The sequence below is a fragment of the Talpa occidentalis genome, unplaced genomic scaffold, assembly GCF_014898055.3.
Source record: "Talpa occidentalis isolate TD23 unplaced genomic scaffold, MPIMG_talOcc4v2.1 talOcc4.7, whole genome shotgun sequence".
Lineage (NCBI taxonomy): Eukaryota > Metazoa > Chordata > Mammalia > Eulipotyphla > Talpidae > Talpa > Talpa occidentalis.
In genome coordinates, this window is record NW_023605083.1 from 96953509 (window position 1) to 96971384 (window position 17876).

Sequence of the window (17876 nt, forward strand, 5' to 3'; positions counted from 1 at the left end):
GGCTGAGTACCAGCTCTGCTAATGTGGCCTCTTGACCGAAGGCCAGTTAGTGTGATTATAGCGCTTTCTCCAGCAGGAGCAGAGACAGTAGGTGATTGAGCAGAATCAGAATTGGAAATCACCAGGGCAGAAATGATGTGAGGACAAGGCAGAATCAAGAGTAAGGTAGCAGAGTAAGTGTGGTAGAAAACTTGACCACAGGATTCAGAAGAGGCAGCCAAGAGTAAGGGATGGAGACTCCCGTGGGGTGAATATCCACTGAGAGGTCCCTCAGATGTGGCTCATGGTTTTGTCACAAGCACTGTGACAGCAGTCTATCCCTTGTATGTTCTCTTTTTCCATCAAAACTCCCATGCTGTTGGGGCCCAGCATCTGGGCTGGAAGTGCTGGTCACCATTCTAGAGTAAGAGGTGCAATTTTCCAACAAGTCACTTCTAGCTTTAATGCTGCATCACCCTAACTTCACTTGTTATTTTTATTTGATAAACTCTTCTCTTCCCTGGCCTCCCTACCTTCCATTCATGGATGAGTTCTAACTTGTCATAATTTCTACAGGTTAGGCTTTTTCCTAAATGGTTGGTCTCTTCGACACAGGGCTTTCCTCCTGCCATGGATCACTGCAGCCCTGTGCACAGAAGGGTGTTCTCTTACCTGTGTGCAAGGTAATGAGGGCCTCCCTTGGGAAACTGGCCATTGCTCACACCCGGCACCCTAACAGCTGCACACCTGTGACCCTGCTTCCACTGGGCGCTCTGTGGAAGCTGTGATTGGTGGACACTCCACACAGTTCCCTCAGAGGCAGATTGTGGCCTTTGTAGAAAGGCAGGCTTGTAAACTCCATAGGTTTCTTAAGATCAAATAAATAAATTACAGGCACATTCAGCAAGAACTAGTGGATCCAATTTATGCCTTCACGAAGTCTTTCCTAAGATTTCACACAAAGTCTGCTTTAAAAAGTGAGCTCCTTGAGAATCAAGCTTATCATCATCATTACCATTGTAGACATTTATTCAACAAGTTTCCTTTACATTGTAAGACCTCCTCTTGGAATGTCCCAAGGCCAGAAACCCAGCTGTGGCGCCGACACTGAACTGGCCGTGTGCTGTCACTACGGAGCGGCCCCTGTGGTTTTACTGTTGGCACGGAACTGGCACATGCTGGGTCTGTAATTTATTACAGAAAGATATACTCAGGCTCACCATGCTTATCCATTATTGCTAATTAGGGCATGTTTTTAAATAAAGTATAAATAAATGGATAGAACTGCTTCCAGAATTAAGATATTATTTTTCGCCCAAATCTTACAGTATTATGTCGTGAATGGTTTGTCCATAACTATCACTTCCTTTGCAGTAACTCAAGACAGAACCCTGTAGAGCAGGCGCTGTGTCCAGTAGTCCTCACTTCAGCCCCAGGTGTCCCACAGGCAAGCAAGGCCAGAGCCTGTGTTTGGATCCAGAGCACTCCAACCTTCCTCCCTTAACTTCTTTACTCCCAGTAGCATAATCAGGAGGGTAGCCAGAGCTCCTGCAAACACAGTGCCTCCTTATTGTCAGTTCTGTACAGAGGATGTACAGTTCTGTACAGGGAAGCAGCCAACCAGTACTGCCTCCCAGGTCGCTCTGGAGCTAGGTGATCTGCACTTCAGTGGAGCTGACTGCACCGCCTCATTAGCGTGAGTTGAAAATGATGGCAGTGTTTTCTGTCCTTTTCCAGCCCGCTGCTGGCAGTGTCCTTTGCCACTTGCTGTGCTGTTCCAGGAATCGCCCTTCTAACCTGGGGGGTGAACCCACTCACGGGCGCCCTAGGGGCCTTCAACATCTTCCTGTATACCTGCTGTTATACCCCACTGAAGAGGATGAGCATTGCCAACACATGGGTAGGAGCGGTCGTGGGGGCCATCCCACCTGTCATGGGCTGGACAGCGGTTACTGGCAGCCTCGATGCTGGTGAGTGTCTCGCGGTGTCTCAGCTTCTCTCAGCAGAACCCAAAGCTCAGTGGCTCTTCTTGTAGGCGTCAGCACACACCAGTCAAAGGCACTTCCTTCCCTGAGCTGAGGTACCAGATGTTCGGTTCCATTTGTTCAGCAGGTGTGCTGAAGCGCTGTGAAATCTCGGCTTCTCTCATGAGCTTGGGGACATGTGAAAGGAAACAGAGGAGGCAAGCTGCCTCAGCCTCTGACACAGGTAGGATGAAAAGAGCCTGAAACTCACGAATTAAGAGAGGCCTGCTCTTTCATTTGGGATGTCCCCCATCATGGAGGTATCAGGGCTCAGCCTGCACTCCTGTGGAGAGTGGTTCCCTTGTGGGCCGGCGTCTTCTTCCGTTAGTTCTTTACTCCCACAGGACCGAGTGATTGCCCCCTTTTCTATGAAAGGATAGACCTATGTGCAGAGTTTCTAATTTATTTTTATATGATTTGCTTAAATTGTTCATGCTGTCTACAATAAAACCATTGAAACATTTCTACATATTTTTGGTGGTATGTCACAACTAAATTTGTGGGGTGAAAATAGCTCATTTTTACCATCTGTAAGGGAAGTTTCACAGTCTAATTAGTCAAGTAATTAGTGTTCTTGACCGACACTTAGGAAGGAAGTGGTGAGGTTTCCTGAAGTATATGTAAGTACATATTTTTCACATGAGAGATCAAAAGGGAGTTGACCATAAACCATTGCCCTGTAAGCCACATTTCTGAAACTTTTTCTGAAAGCTCTTACACTCCAGTTTGGCTTGCTGACAGAAGTGATTACACCTTGAACTTCACTGTCTCTTGAATGGTTTTAATATCCTATAAATGTTGGCGTTTCATGAATCTACAACTACAATATTCTGAAAAACTCTTGCTTATGTGTTCTGTGATAAACCTAAAGCCACATTCTCATCCATGGCAGAGTCAGTGTTGGCGCAGTGTGGTGAGGACCAAGGTTCTGGAGCAGGGTCGGGAGTCCAGCCTCACCCCCACCACCCCGCCCTTGTTAGCTGGGGCCTGTACTGACCGCTGTGTCCTGCTGCCTCCTTCTCTCTCACATGGGGCTAAGAACATCCCTTCTCATGGAATTGTTGTGAGGATTAGATGAGTTCCTATTAAGTATCCCTCTTTCATATGATAAGGGGATTCACGCAGTTCAAGAAAGTTCAGGAACTTTTATTGGTTTGCAAATGTTAAGCAACTCATGTTTGTTACTTGGCAGCTGTTTTGTGTGCTATGAGGCGCCTTCCGGCTTAGTGGGAAAGAATCTTGGGGTCCATTTGTGATGTATGAATTGGGTGAGGGAGGTGAGGATGGGCCCATCTCTGGGGTAGGTGATGCCTGTGTTTTTGCCCTGATTTACAACTTAAATTTTCAGAGCTCTCCTGTATGCTACCAAACTCCTAATTAGAGACTTCCTTCGCGGTTATGCCTGGAGCCCCAGTCTTGGCTTGATCCAAATTCTTTCACATCCCTAACCCAACTATCCTCTCCACTTTTGTACCCCTCCATACCTTCCTGGTGATTATCAATCATTTGAGGTGGAGATCATAAAAAGCAGCAAGTTACTCCCAGGCTTCCATCCTCTGGCACCCTCCTTCTGTAGCAGTGCACTTGACCCTGCACTCGATGCCCTGCCATTTGGTGGAGACTGCCCATATCCTGCCAGGAGTGCTGGAACCTGATGCACACTTCCTCAAACCTAACACAAAGGAACAGAGCACCTTGAGCTACCTGCTTAGTCTGGGAATCCCAGACAAGGTCAGGGCCAGGGCCAGGTGATCACAGCCTCAGGAATGACCATTGCTAGGGTCAATGAGGGCAGTCCTGAGCCCGGCCGTGGAGAGCTTGGGTGCCTCTGTTGTGTAGCCTCCTAGCACCTAGCCTGTTACTGAGAAGTAGAGGCCCTTGTCTAGTCCCAGGAGGTTTTCTTGTGAAAAATTAGACTAGAGTTGCATCTCCAGAGGCCACATAGAGAAAGAGCTTTGCAAAAAATCTCCTTAGGAGTGCACGTTCAAGCAGTGCCCATAATTGTTCAGGGACAGTATGGATTTGGCTAGTTAGGATACTAGGCATATTTAAACTAAAATGTTTAAAAGTTGGGTGGTGTAGCCTCTCTCTAATCCAAGTTTAATCACTTGTATAGAGACATATTAATGAAGGCCAGCCAAGGGCCAGACTCTACCTTGCTTTAAGTATTAGATGAAAGTGCATGTTCATTTTGAAAATTGAGACCCATCCTCTATTTGAACGGACCCTGGTATAAAGCAGGGCAGTTTGAAAATTTTGTATAACCACAGAGAAGTTCTTTAGGCAGTTTTTGAGGTTCATTTCTCTTACATACTTTTTCTTAAAGCTTAAAGATGCCTTGCAGGACACACAACAATAGCCTGGCTACCCCCCATAATTCTTATTTACCACAGGTCAAAATTTGCTCATGTCTTGTCAAGGTCATAGAGAAAATATAGTGTTGCCTTATATACAGTGTTTAAGTGGCTTCAAACAGTTCTAAAACATTAATTTGAGAGCACAAACATGACATAAGCAATAAATCTTTGAATGAATCCATGATTACGTGCCTTGCAATTTGGAGGCAACAAAACTAGATAAATCCAAAGTCAATTGCCGAATATTTACTGAGCATCTTCTGTATAGGAAGAAATAATATAAAAAAAGAAATAAAGAAGTATCTGAGAAGATGTTGTTGGAAGGTGTTCATTGCTGGGATTTCAGGAACTAGATTGAATATGATTTTACATCGTTTTGTCACCTCAAGAGCCACATTGTCCAATAGGGCATCTACCAGCCACCTGTGGCTAATTTACGTTTCCATTTCACAGTGTGCCAGCTGAGGGGACCTACTGGGTGCAGGGCAGCCATCACTAAAACCCAGCCCCTGCTCTCATGGAAATCATGTCTCAGCATCTTCATCAAGAAGCAGGCAGATAATCAACTAAGTGACGGAGCTGAGCTATAGCAGGAAAGTGTCTTCAGAGGGCTATTGGCTCTCTTCCCCTTCACAAACTAGTCCAAGAAGACTTGGGAGCAGAGTGACTTCTGAATTTAGTCATGATCATGAGCAATTGACTTGAAGATTCAAGTGCTTTCTGTGAAGAGAGAAGAGCATGATAGAGGTTTGTAGATGTGGAAACCAGAATAGTACAGTGCAGGGGACATGATCTGAGAGGATCATGGTATGAGCAAGTCATAGTTTTTTGAAAGACAGAAAAGACCCATTGGAAGGTTCAGCAGGAAAGCAGTCCGCCCGCTCGGGATTATTTAACAGCCCGCAGCGGATTTGTTCTCCTGGTGTTGGCCATCAGGAGGTTGCTGAAGCCTGCCTGGGCCTTCCCTCACCTCCTGCCCCAATCCTCCCCACTCCCTGCCACCCTCTTCTCTTCCCACCACTTACTCAAAATCTCATCCTTTAAGTAAGTAGTGAAGCATTGTAAGGGCAGGAAGACACAGGGCAGGTTTTCTGATCCAGCAGACCAGGTAAAGGAGGAATCCTGGAGCCTTCAGTGGTTTTTCAGGCTTTTATTGCGTTTTACCAGGTACACAGCAGGCAGGGATGCTAGGGGGCTGGGAGGCTGGCAGACCTCCCAGCCCCCAGCAAGTCTTCACTCTATCTGGGCTCTCCGGCCTTCTCTCGTGGCCTTTTCGTGGTTCTTCTCGCGGTTCTGCTTTTCTGCTCTTCTTCTCAGGATTCTCTGCTTAGCTGACATCTCTGTGACACCGCCCTAAAAGCCCAGTCTTGGGCCTCCTCTGGTGGCGCAGCGGTTGAGTGCTGGGTTGCGAAGCTGCCCGCAGCCTTTGCAGCACTGGTTCGATCCCCGGCCACCGGGCGAGGGTCCCACATGGCGCACAGACCTCTCCTGCCTCCCGCTGCTCCCCTCAACAGTGTATTTTGTCAGTCTGCCTGCCCTGCTCCCCGCTCTGGCTCTGGTGAATTCTCTCACACTCCCGCGCTTCTGACTACCCAGTGCTTGTATAAATCAATCAATCAATCAATCAAAAAAAAAAAGCCCAGTCTTAGCCCAGGTGAATCCCATCTACATAGGCCCACACCCTACTCCAGGTGCCCGCCATCAGGCATGCATTCAGTTATCCATCCTAATGGCGGGAGGGCAGAAAAGCCTGATATTTTTCCCTTACCCTACAAGCATCGATCTGATTGTCCTTTGCAAGAGCAGCGTGTGACCAGTGAGCCTCGGCAGGAGTGAGAGAGGGTGTGTGTTTGAAGGGAGGTCCATCCTACCCATCTTACTTTATCGCTTTGCCCAGCTTTCTGTGACTGCTCACCCGAATGCCATATGCCCAGCACTGTCACTGCAGTTGCCCAGTCACCCTCACCCTGTGAATACCTTTGCAAAGCCCTTTCCCGGGGCTCAGTAGATGGTGGTCAAGACTGGGGACAAGCAGCTAAGGATCGATGTGAGGTGGAGGCCCTAGCCTCACCCACTAAAGTTCTGCGCTGAAGAGCTGGCTAGTTGACCACTTGCACGATAAGTAGCTGCAGGGAACAGCTTGTGGAGAAAGGAGAAGTAAATGTTCTGAAATACCTTTGCCCCCTTAGTGCTACATCTTTTTGTGGTTTTTGTGGTGGCTGCAGAGCCAATTAAGACCTTCAGGGGGTCCCAGCACTGAAGATATTACTCTGCCTTTCCTCCTGGCAGAGGAATACAACTTAAGGAAGGACATGGAGGGATTTTTTTTTTCTCCCCACAAGGCCTTTGGGGTTTTTTGGTTTTCGATCAGATAAAGAAAAAGAATCTCCTTTTAGATGCCCTGGTGCTGTGGGTCCCAAAACTCGGTGCTTGATCTGCGCCTTCCTGGTAAATGAGGCAGGTGGGGGGAACGGGGGTGTGAAGAAAATTAAACAGACTAACAAGTAGAAATTGCGAAAGCTAAACAAATGTTAATAGTTCTTGATATTTGCTGTTTTATAGCTGCACAAAAAAATATAAACAGCTAGCTTTTCTCTCCCCGCATACAGCACAAACAGTTTCCAGTGGAATTTTTGATTCAAGAGTGCTAGCCTATAAAAGCTGTGGCCCGGCCCAGAAAGCACTCTTTGTGACTGTCATATCAATAAAAGTATTCCAAAAAATGGGATTTTACCTGTGTCCATTTACCTCTGAGACCGGGGTTAGTTAGACTTTTTGCACCCATCTACCAAATTACCCAGTGGTTTGGGGTTTTGTTTGTTTTTGTAGCTCAACTGCTGTTAACAAAAAAATATTACCAGTGCTTACCAGGTAAAACGCTGAAGGCAGGAGAGCTGCTTTCTGGTCCCTGGTCCACCCAGCTTGTACTCTTAGGAAGGGATGTGTTAGGCCTGATTCTGCGTGCAGTGGACCAGTAGTGAGAGAAGTGACCTGCCTGCTGCCTGGGGTCCTAGTAAAGGGGTCTGCTGGGGGTTGAGGGCATGGAGGACACCACAGATAAGTGCCCGACAGCAGACATTCCAGCTTCAAGCTGGGCCTGGAGCCACACGCATTAGGCCTCTCAGCAGTGTTTATCTCTAGAGACTATTTAGTTTATCTCAGAGGCTTCAGGTTAAGTCCCTCCCCCTCCTCCTTGCCAAGGCCACCTCTTTCCCCCATTTCTTGAAAAGCCTCAGATTCTATTTTGTCATGTTCCTAAATTTGAATAAATCCCAGGTCTTGGAGTTTATAGAATGGGCCTCTGTGACAGTCTTATAGAGTTGATTTGTAAATTGCCTTTGGTTTGTAATTCAAATGTTGTTGTGTAGTAAACATTAATTATGTCAGCCAACATTCAGTTACAAATGAGGACTTAGAAACCAGCTCTTATCAGGAAGTGACATTTGGCAGATGGATGGTTTTAGTAACAAAAAGAGAATGAGTTTTTTTAGCCTCAGCTGGTAAACTACAAAATGTTAAATGCTGTTTCACTTTATTTACCTCCTTTATTCTAGGATGAGAAAATAAAATAGAATAGAGGGAATTTATTCACTCATTCATTCAACAAATATTTATTGAGGGCTTACTAAGTGTCAGGTTCTGTTTAACCTGAGCACTGTTAGATTTCCTTTAAAATACTGCTGCGATGTGAAACCAAACTTGAAAATGAGTGTCTGTGTTCATTTTGTGTGAGATTTTGCCCTAACTAGCCTTTGCGCTTCACATTAATTAAGATAAATGGCATTTTAAAGACAGAGTGAACCAAGAACATTTTTATATTAGCAAACCAACCCTGTTTAGGGCCCTCTTCTCTTCAAAGACAAAACAAACTGAGTAAGAATGTGTTAAAAAATACTTTGCTAGATTCGAGATGGTTGGCATAATTGCATACCGACTTTTATATGAGTGGCTGTGTTACAGGGCAGCCCCTATACAAAACAGGTTGCCTGCTCAGGACATCGTTTCCCCCTAACAGCTGTAATCTTTTCAGCTGCACTGGATTCACCATAGTTGATCAGTTGATCACAAAGCTTTGGGGAGCTGGGCCAGCGCCTTCGGAAGGCCACGCTAGATAATGCCTTGGGTGGGTAGACACGGTGCCAGGAACAGAGCTTACAGGGCTGTGAACAAATTAATATTTGAATGATTATGGTGGAAATACCTTCCAATGAGAGCTAAGGGAGTAAGGAGCATTGAGGTTCTGGGAACCCACCGATGCTAGAACCTTTCCTCTAAGATATTTTCAGATTCAGCACTTTTTGCTTTCTTTACCTCATCTCTCCCTTCAAATGAAAATTCCTGGTGGCTTCTGCTGGAGACGGGCACAATAAGACGAGGCAAGAGACATCTGTGCCCCTGCCCACTGTGCCTCTTCATTATGCCTAAGTCACTTGCAAAGAATTTTTCAAGGGCAAGTGGTTATTGCCGACTCTATTTCCTATTTTCGGAGGACTTTTAATCTTCCCTTTTGTCACTGTGCAGTTGATAAACTGGCCCCACATCCTCTTCCCTTTATCTGCACCGCCATAGAAGTCTATTGCGTGGTTGAGGCTGATCTGTTTCACAAGCCCCTTTGTGTTCACCCTCAAAAGAAAAGCTTTGAAATCTGTGACCATGAAGCTTTGGGTTTGGCTCTGCTTCCCCAGCTAGCCCCCAGTTTACATAACCATATAACCCTGGAAGCACAAACATAACCACTCATGGAACAGACAAGCTCCCGCGGGCCACATTTAGTTAGAGGGAGCCTATTGTGCAGAAGAGGGAAGAACTCCCAACCCAGCACCAAGGTTCACTGGAGCTGTTTCTTTATCCTTTTCAAGGCCATGCGCAGACAGTGAATGACAATGAATGCGTATGGGTAGGGGTGGGGAAGGGGTTGAATGTAAGCCCATGGGCAGCAGAGAAGGCAAGCTCAAGCCATTGAATTCCATTACAAAAGGAATTTTTCTTGGAAAAGTACTTACAGAGAGTGAGAACTCCAACTTGGAGATTTTTGTCTCTGTTCTGTTGGGAAACCATTTGCTGGAATAGCCTTGGCTTTGCCAGCAAAATGATGGTTATATACAATGAACAAGAGCGTTTCTGGACCTGAACAGAGGTGGCAGTGAGTGAGATTCTCCCCACTTTGGTATAGTATGGAAATGATTGATTAATGTTTTCAGAGTTTTTAAAAATACATGTATTTTCAAAGATTCACTGGAAAGAATTGCTTTGCCTTGCCCCTCCTAATATGTCCTTCTATTCAGACTGGGGTGCCATGCATGAGCTAAAGATTCCCTCCATTTTTTCACCATTTTTGTATATGGAGGGAAATAAATCATGCCCCGAACCCCTGGATATTCTCTGGAATTGGCTGTGAGCTTGGATTGTGGCATCATTATCTCAGGAAGCTGCTGTCCTTTGGGAAACCCACAGATCACCCCCTGTATCGCATAGTTCCAATATTTTATGTATTCATAGACCAACAAACATTTGGTTAAAAGAAAGGAATCTGCCAGATTCCAGATCTCCTAGGTATGATTAAATGAAATATGTACAAAGATTCTGCAGCTTTGGTAAAATGGGGAAATAGATTTAAAAGAAGCAGAAATGCAAGGTCTATGCGAATGGATTGAAATTCAGAGAACATCTTCAGATCTGGGTTTACAAATCACTTTTCCAGGAAGCCTTCCCTGACCTCTTCAAGATCCAGTGTGGTCTTCCTCCTAGGAGCTCCCCGGAATCCCTGTACCTAAGGGAACATTCACGGGCTACAATCCCCTTTTTATATTGTCTCCCTCTCTGGCCAGACTGCAGCAGTGGACCTTGGGAAGAGACTGCGCCTGTTGTGTAGTGAACACACAACAAGTGTCTGTTGTCACAGAAGATTCACTCAATAAAAACAGACTGCTTGGGGGAGTCAGGCTGCTGTGAGGGCTTAGACTCAGTAAACTGAGTGCTTTGTGTTTACTTCACAAGGAAGGTGGGTTCCACCACAACCCCCAGACTAATTCAAGTCTTCCTGTTCTAGTTCACCTTATCTTGATGAAGAGAGTAATTTGTTTTACATCTTTTATATGAGCAGAAACAGTTGCAGCCCATCCAGTAGAGCTGTGTGGGGGTGGGGGTTTTCTGATTATGATCCATTAAGGCTAAGCTGTGATTTCTAAAGCTCTTTCATTTGTGACATGAGCCAAACCCATACCCAATTTCCTCTCACATAGAAAGCAGCATGCCACTCTTATGAAAATGATTTTTTTAATTATGTTATTTTAAGCAGAAGCATAACTGAAAATCTGTATTGAGCAAAACAGAATACTGCAGTTGGCACACACAAGAAAGAGGGCTTTTGAGAAAGACAAGAAAGTCCACATTTGGGCCTGATTTTTTTTTAACCATTTCGAGCGGAGGTTCCTGGCTGAGTTGGCTTTCTCAAAACTGTCAAGCTCTGACTTATCCTCCCCCTGCCACCCGGCCCCATTTCTAAGTCACAGTTCGCATTGTTTCTCTTGAGGCCAGGACACATCTCCTTCTTGTTGGCTTCCCTCCCCCCTGTGCTGCGGCTGTCATACCCATAAACTGTTTTCTGTCAGGCCCTGGGGGTATGGGACTGCTCGGAATCTTTACCAGCTTCCTCTTTACTGGTCCTTTTAAACCCAGAGATCATTCTGTTTTTCCAACAAAATACAAAGATGTCTCATGTCACTGACTTACTATTTCAATGGTCTCTGGGTGGTCCTCCCTTCCCTTCTGTCCCTTCTAATTCCCCAGTATTGTTTGTTTGTTTGTAATTGAAAACAACTCCTCCCCTTTTTTATTTTTTTAATATTTATTTATGCATACAAGAACTGGGGTATAGGCCAGAGGTAAGGGGGGGTGAGAGGATTCACCAGAGACAGAGTGGGGAACAAAACAGGCGGATCTATGAAATACACTGCTGAGGGGAGCAGCGGGCGAAGATAGGAGAGGTCTGCTACGCCATGTGGGTAGCTCCCTGGCCGGCCAGGGATGGAACCAGTGCTGCAGAGGCTGCAGACAGCTTCACAGTGCTGTGCTTAACCCCTTGCACCACCAGGGAGACCCTAGGATTTTTTTAAAGGAACACTTATTTTAATAAACTTGGAGATGCTCTGTAACTTTTCCTTCCAACAAGCCTCCCTCTACTCAGCTCCACTGGCATTTGAGGTACCAAATGCCACAGTCCATAATTCAAGTCAATATATGACAATGACTTTCTACACGAAGGTGCAGGTATCCCTGGCCAATGGGGCTGAGCACCCCTGGCAAGTTCATTAATCTTTCTCATCTCTAAGATGGCAGTAATACTCCCTGCTGGGAGGGTTGCTGAGAGCATTAGAAAGTGTATATATAATTTTACACAGAGCCTCGGGCCTCAGATTGGGATGTCTGATGGGTACCTCAAGCCTAAAATGGCCAAAGGTACAATCCCCTGTGTTTCTCTAGACTTTAGGCAGACTGTCTTGTCCACACTGCCTTTCTCCCTCCCAGGGCTGTGCTGGCACACTGCTGACACCTGTCATCTGTTTACTGAGTGAGTATATCCAACAGAGTAACTGCTTCTATTATTATTATCATTCCAAATTGGAGTGTTCATATGAACTATGCACATGTACAATTACAGATTTGTACATAACCTTTATAAATAGGGTTGAAACGCATTGGGGATTGGACAGCAACCCTGCTAAAATAGGGACCTTAAAAATCAAGTCGTTGTTGCATTTTCTCCCATAGTAGAAGGCTGAAAAGGAATTAACTGACTTAGGGACACACAGGAAACTGTTAGTGATGTGAAAGGAGGCCCCCATCTCTTCCACATTGCACCCACATGAGTCCACATGATATGCTTCAGCTACCTCATATAGATGACTCAGAAATGGGTGAGTTTCTGTCAAGGACATTATGGATAAAAAGCACCATTCTCTCTTCCAGATGATTTTCAAAGCCTGCTCCAGTCATCACTCTACTGTCTGCTGAGGTTGAGGAGCACCTTTAAATTTTAAGAGAGACTGTTCCTCTGATCCACACTGCTGTGTGCACAACAGGGCACCTTGGAACCTTAGAGCCCAAGACTTGTTTTCTGAGTTACTCTGATTTTACTGCTTTCTCTCCTGGTGAATTCTCCCTGCTCTCTTTTTCTCAGCATTCCCATGGATGAAGGGCTTGAAAGACTCATTACCTGAAATAGGCCTGTGGTTACCCATTCTCAGCCTCTTCTGTGCGGGCTGGTTCTTCCCAGGTTAGATGACGGTGTTGTGGTTCAGGAAGCTCTCTGTTCTCTGATCAGGGGCTCAAGAAGGTGTTGAGGTGTCAGAGAAACAGGGAACTGAGTGAGAGTGTCTGAGAAGCTGCAGAGACGGGAGCAGCTTCAGAGACACTGCAGCGGATGGTGTCCTGGGATTTCCCATGCTGGTTGACAAATCAGTGCTGGAAAACTGCAGAGCAGTCCTTTTGTACACTGGCTTCCACTGATGAGTTTGAGGAACCTTTTACTACAGTAGTACGGAGTGCTTTCTATACTCTGGTCTGGAGAAATAAAAGGAATGTATCCTCAACAAGTTCATGTTCAAGTAAATGACACAGAAATAATGATTGGACAACAAGGTTTCCTTCACAGTAGATGGAGGTGTCAGTAGCTCCCAGAAACGCATCCTGGCCCACCCCTCTTTACTAACAGTTGGGTGCCCCAAAGACACGTCAGACTGAACACTCCCAGTGTCACACTCAGGAACTGCCCTCCCTCGTCATCTTATTTCCATGCATCCCTACATTCAGGAGTTGCTTCATACCTCCCTCTTCTTACTTGCTCTACACTCCCATCTGGTCACTTTTGCCTCCTAAATCGCTCTCAAGTTCATCATCTTTCCATCTCCACTGTCACCACCCTGGTCCTTACTCCTGTCAACTGGAATCTCATCTCCTAATCGGTCCTTTCATATCTGCTTTGGGCCCCTCCAGTGTGTCTTTCCTGAATCAGATCACTTAGCACCAAGGCCCGTTTCCTTACCCTCCACCCCATGTGCTCACCCTTGTGTGTGCCTATATGTTCACACTCATACACACACATGCACACTCTTACACCGGAGGATTCTTCCATGACTTTCTGTTGCTTTTCACATAGAATATTTTCTTAGGATGGCCAGCAAAGCTGCGGGGGTGGGAACTGCCCACCTCTCCAGGCAGTCCTGAGTGGTGGTCCCCGTTGCTCTCCATACTCTGACCACGCTGCCTTTCTTTTTTAATTTTTAAATTATCCTGCAGCAACTTTGACATTTTCCCTTTTATATACAACTCTGTGATGCTAGCACGTGTGCTAATCTTCATTTAATAGGGTGGCTACAAACTGTACCTTGCTGGCCTTCATGACTACTTCACAGAACTTGGCCATTCTCTCTTAGAACTCAGCTCACATGTCCCTTCCTCCAGAAGTCTCTGCTCTACTCCACTGGTCAACCCCTCTCGTTGTCTTACCCAGTCGCAGTTCTGCACAGCATTTGAGTGGTGTGTGGATTCGTTGATGTGACTGATTAACGTGGGTGACCGCCTCCATTCTTTCCCCAATGGCTGCATGGTGCTTGTCTCTCAGTCGGTGCTCAGTGAACATTTTTACGTGGGTCAGTGAGTGATGAATCGCCTGCTCAGAGAGGCCACAGCCCCTGCCGTCAAGACTGGGTTCTTCTGCGCGGCTTGTCGGGAGGTGGCCCAGTGTAGTGGGGAAGCCTGGATTAACGTCAGACAGGCTGTTCCGAATTCTACCTTCTCCTTTTCTTTGGAGAAGCTGACATCATCCCATGTCTTTATTTGTTTGAGTATGAAACCTACCTGAAGTCCATTAGTCAGGATTAAAATAGGCGAACTGTACTAAAGTGTGTTATAGAACAGGTGTTCAGTAGAGGGCAGCCGCATGCCTCCCTGCCAGGCAGGGGTGTCCCTGTTCTAGACCCAGGGGCTAAATGGCGCTCGAGGTATTAATTTGCTCTTGTTACAAATTTCAAATCCAAATGCACAGACAAAAGCTCATCTCCAAGGACCGCGTTCCTGCATGCCACTTTGTTTCCTTAACATGCAGCCTTGAGTACTTCCCTCTGGGGGGCATCAGGAGGGGAATGTGCCAGGCACGGCCCTGCACAAGCCCTGTGGTCCACTAGGGAGGCAGTGGGCACTCTTACAAAAGCAGGGTGTTCAGCAGGGCCTGGAGCTCCCCTCAGTCCTGTGTCTGTGCTGAGCAAGGACCCTGGAGCTGGAGCTTGTCAAGGAGCCAAGTGGGCTGGGGATGCCCTTCCCCGCAATGAAGTGCCTCCCTCTCCGGACCCAGCCATGGAAACAATGAAAGCCCTAGCACAGAGGTCCCACCGGCCAGTCCTGTCCCTGCCTATTCTCAGGTGTGTAGGGACTTCCTTTGTGGTCATGATATGGGGACATGGGGACACTGGTGGGCAGAAATCACAGCACCCTGTGGACAGCCACCCTGGAAGCACAGGCTGACCTGGGCTCCCAGAGCCTCCTCACCCCCGAGGTAGAACACTGGAGGCGTCTGGGAGCACATTCAGCCCCCACCTACCTGTCTCAGGCCAGGCTGGCCTGGGTACAATCCAAAGAGCCGCTCGGAGAGGGCCAGAAAGGCTTCTGGGCGAGAGGAAACTCTGTCTTTATAAATCTCCACTGACCGTGTCTTTGCTTCCCTCTTCCTCTACCCTCTCTGCAGGAGCATTTCTTCTGGGAGGAATCCTCTACTCCTGGCAGTTTCCTCATTTCAACGCCCTGAGCTGGGGCCTCCGGGAAGACTACTCCCGAGGAGGCTACTGCATGATGTCGGTCACCCACCCAGGCCTGTGCCGGCGCGTCGCCCTGCGCCACTGTCTGGCCCTCATTGCACTGTCCACAGCAGCCCCCATCCTGGATGTCACCACATGGACCTTCCCCATCATCTCCCTCCCCATCAACCTGTATATTTCCTACCTTGGCTTTCGATTCTACACAGATGCCGATCGGAAAAGTTCCAGGAAGCTGTTCTTCTGCAGCCTCTGGCACTTACCCTTGCTCCTGCTTCTCATGCTCACCTGCAAGCAGACACCACGTGGCAAAAGTGAAAACGGAGAACCTCAAAGTTGAAATCACCGACTTGTGGGGAAAAAACCAAAAACAAAAGCAAAAACCATACTGGGAGACGCACAAATTTTTTCCCTTTGCTCTTAGGCAAGACTGTTTTGGTAATTCTGGAGCGTGGGAAATGACTGGGTTTAGGACAAGATTGTATGATAATTTGGTGCTCAATGATCACTTGGCATTTTTTTTATGACAATATCCAAATGCTCCCCAAATAAGAAATGGATCGATTCAGTGGACTAATGCAGAGAGAGGATATTTTTCTTTTAGCATCTTTATATAGCTCTCCCTCTGACTCGATCCCACTGTTTTGAGTCTTCCTTGTGAAGATGTACGTGAGCTCCTCTCCCTGTGCTGCTCCCTCCCCATCTGGCCCCCCGTACATATACCCTCAGTGGTAACTGGTGGCCAGACAGGGTGAGCACCGGTCTCACATAGCTCTGGTTCTTTGGGGCCTTCAGACTGTGTCAGAGGAAATGCACACTGCAGCCACTGCACCCCATTCCTGGTGAATGAGCCAGGGCCTTTGTTCCAGCTTATTCCACCCCACATACCCTCCCTCAATGATGACAGAATACCAAGGATGGTTTGCAACATCACACACGGAGGGAGGATTCTAAACGGTTGCCTAGGGAATCTCAGGCTGGACTGCCAGCCCTGCCCCCCATCCCCATGGCATATCAGCATTTCACAAACCCCCAGGGACTCAAAGGCATCTTTATAGTTCACTCTCAAGTATAGGAGGTATCTAACACGTTTCTTCTGCGAGGTAGCGCTAGATTTTATTCCAGAAATCCCTCCAGCTCTGATCCATTCCCGATCCTCTTCAATCACTTGTGCAGACCATCAGCTCCTCTGCTGTGTGGCTTTTTCAGGGCCATATGATAAGGGAAGTCAGGAAAAAAAGGTGTGCTGGGCTGGCCAGCACATAGCTCGCATTGTAGAACCTTTAGTGAAAACCACATTTCCATCCTGCTGTCTTCAGGATTCAGATATTAACCTCCATATGTCCGGTGGCTTTAAGAACCACTAGCAAGAGTAGGACTCCCGGTGGGGGTGCTTCCGGTTCTGGGAATTGTTCCAGTTTCCCTGTAGGCAGGTGTGGCCTCGGTCACCTGTTCTTCTGTCAGCCCTTCATGTCTGCCCACCTGTCCACTGTCAAGTCCTATTTGCCCGAAGCCCTTGAAGCTTAACAGGATGTTTTAATTACTCCATCTCCGGGGGCACCGCTGCCCTGTAGCAATTGGAATTTAAGCAACATTTAAACAGTCATTGCAACATGCCTGTTCTCTCAAAAATTTCTAAAGCAACTGCAGATAGCATCTGATCCCTGTTCCTGCTTCTCAGAACTATAACCTGTGGCGTATCCAGGTTATTTACTGTGTGGAACTTGGCATTGGAGTGTCTGGAAAGAACATCTACAGCTTACTGCAGCCCTCAAATTTGTAAAATGCATCGGTTCTCTTTTCCTGCTGAAATAAATCAGTATATAAAACCAGGAGTGTGTGTGATGTAATTTTAGGTAGCCATCTCGTGCTGAGAGTACGTGGTTTCTGGTGGAACTGCTAACACTAACTCACTTTTCTGAGCAAGTGATTAGAAGGCGCATTAAGGTTTCTGGCTCAAGGTAGTGGAAGTGAGCATCCTGTCCTGAAACTGTGTAACCAAAAAGAAGAGTAAACAAAGCCCATACCTTCCCCACCCCACACTCACCTTCCTCTTGAAATCATCCAGTCTCTTCCCTTTGGAACTATCGCCAAAAAAAACCCTGGGGAAAAAAAACACCCTGGGGACTCTGACCTCTAATGTGTCATTCTGCTTCTGAAAATACCAACTGGCACAAGTCTGCACATGAAGTGACAGCTTCTCAGTCCTCAGACCCAGCGCCCTGTCCAGTTTCTCTGCAGAAGTCTTCCACGTGAAGACCTCACTGACTTCCCACTGCTCCACAGGCTCCCTGAGAGCATCTTGTGCTCAGCACTCACTCCCTTCCAGAGCTCCATCCTGTGTGGCCCAACAGGGGGTATGGACTCAAACTTCTGTCGCCCCACAGCCCCCCCACTCCTGGAGTGCCTCATTCCCACACCTACCCACAGCCTCCACCCTTGACCTTTCCCGAGGACTCGGTGCTCACCAGCACTTCCTGGGAGGGTGAAGCACGCGTCCTCCCAGAGTTCTTGTACACTCTGGGAAACGGTGCCCTCTGCAGCTCTGGCAGAGTCGGCAGGCGCGCGCCTGGGTAGGCCCCTGGGCTTGATGTTAAAAATGTGAAAAAGTCTGTGGTGGCTTCCCCTCGTATTTCCAGACACTGCTAAGCCCAGGAGCCTTTTCCCCTGCAGCACACTCCCCCTGCCTCGTGTGGATTCAGGCTGGG

The 17876-nt window shown here is 47.2% G+C and overlaps 1 protein-coding gene across 1 annotated transcript in view; it reads left to right on the forward strand.

Moving 5' to 3' along the window:
• LOC119232715 (protoheme IX farnesyltransferase, mitochondrial) overlaps positions 1–17013 on the forward strand; it is a 119196-nt gene extending 102183 nt beyond the window's left edge. The window contains exons 6-7 of the mRNA XM_037494908.2: positions 1717–1949; positions 15102–17013. Coding sequence (XP_037350805.1) covers positions 1717–1949; positions 15102–15508 — 640 coding nt within the window. The 3' untranslated portion in view covers positions 15509–17013. The remainder of the gene's footprint in view (positions 1–1716; positions 1950–15101) is intronic.
• The last annotated feature ends 863 nt before the right edge of the window (positions 17014–17876 follow it).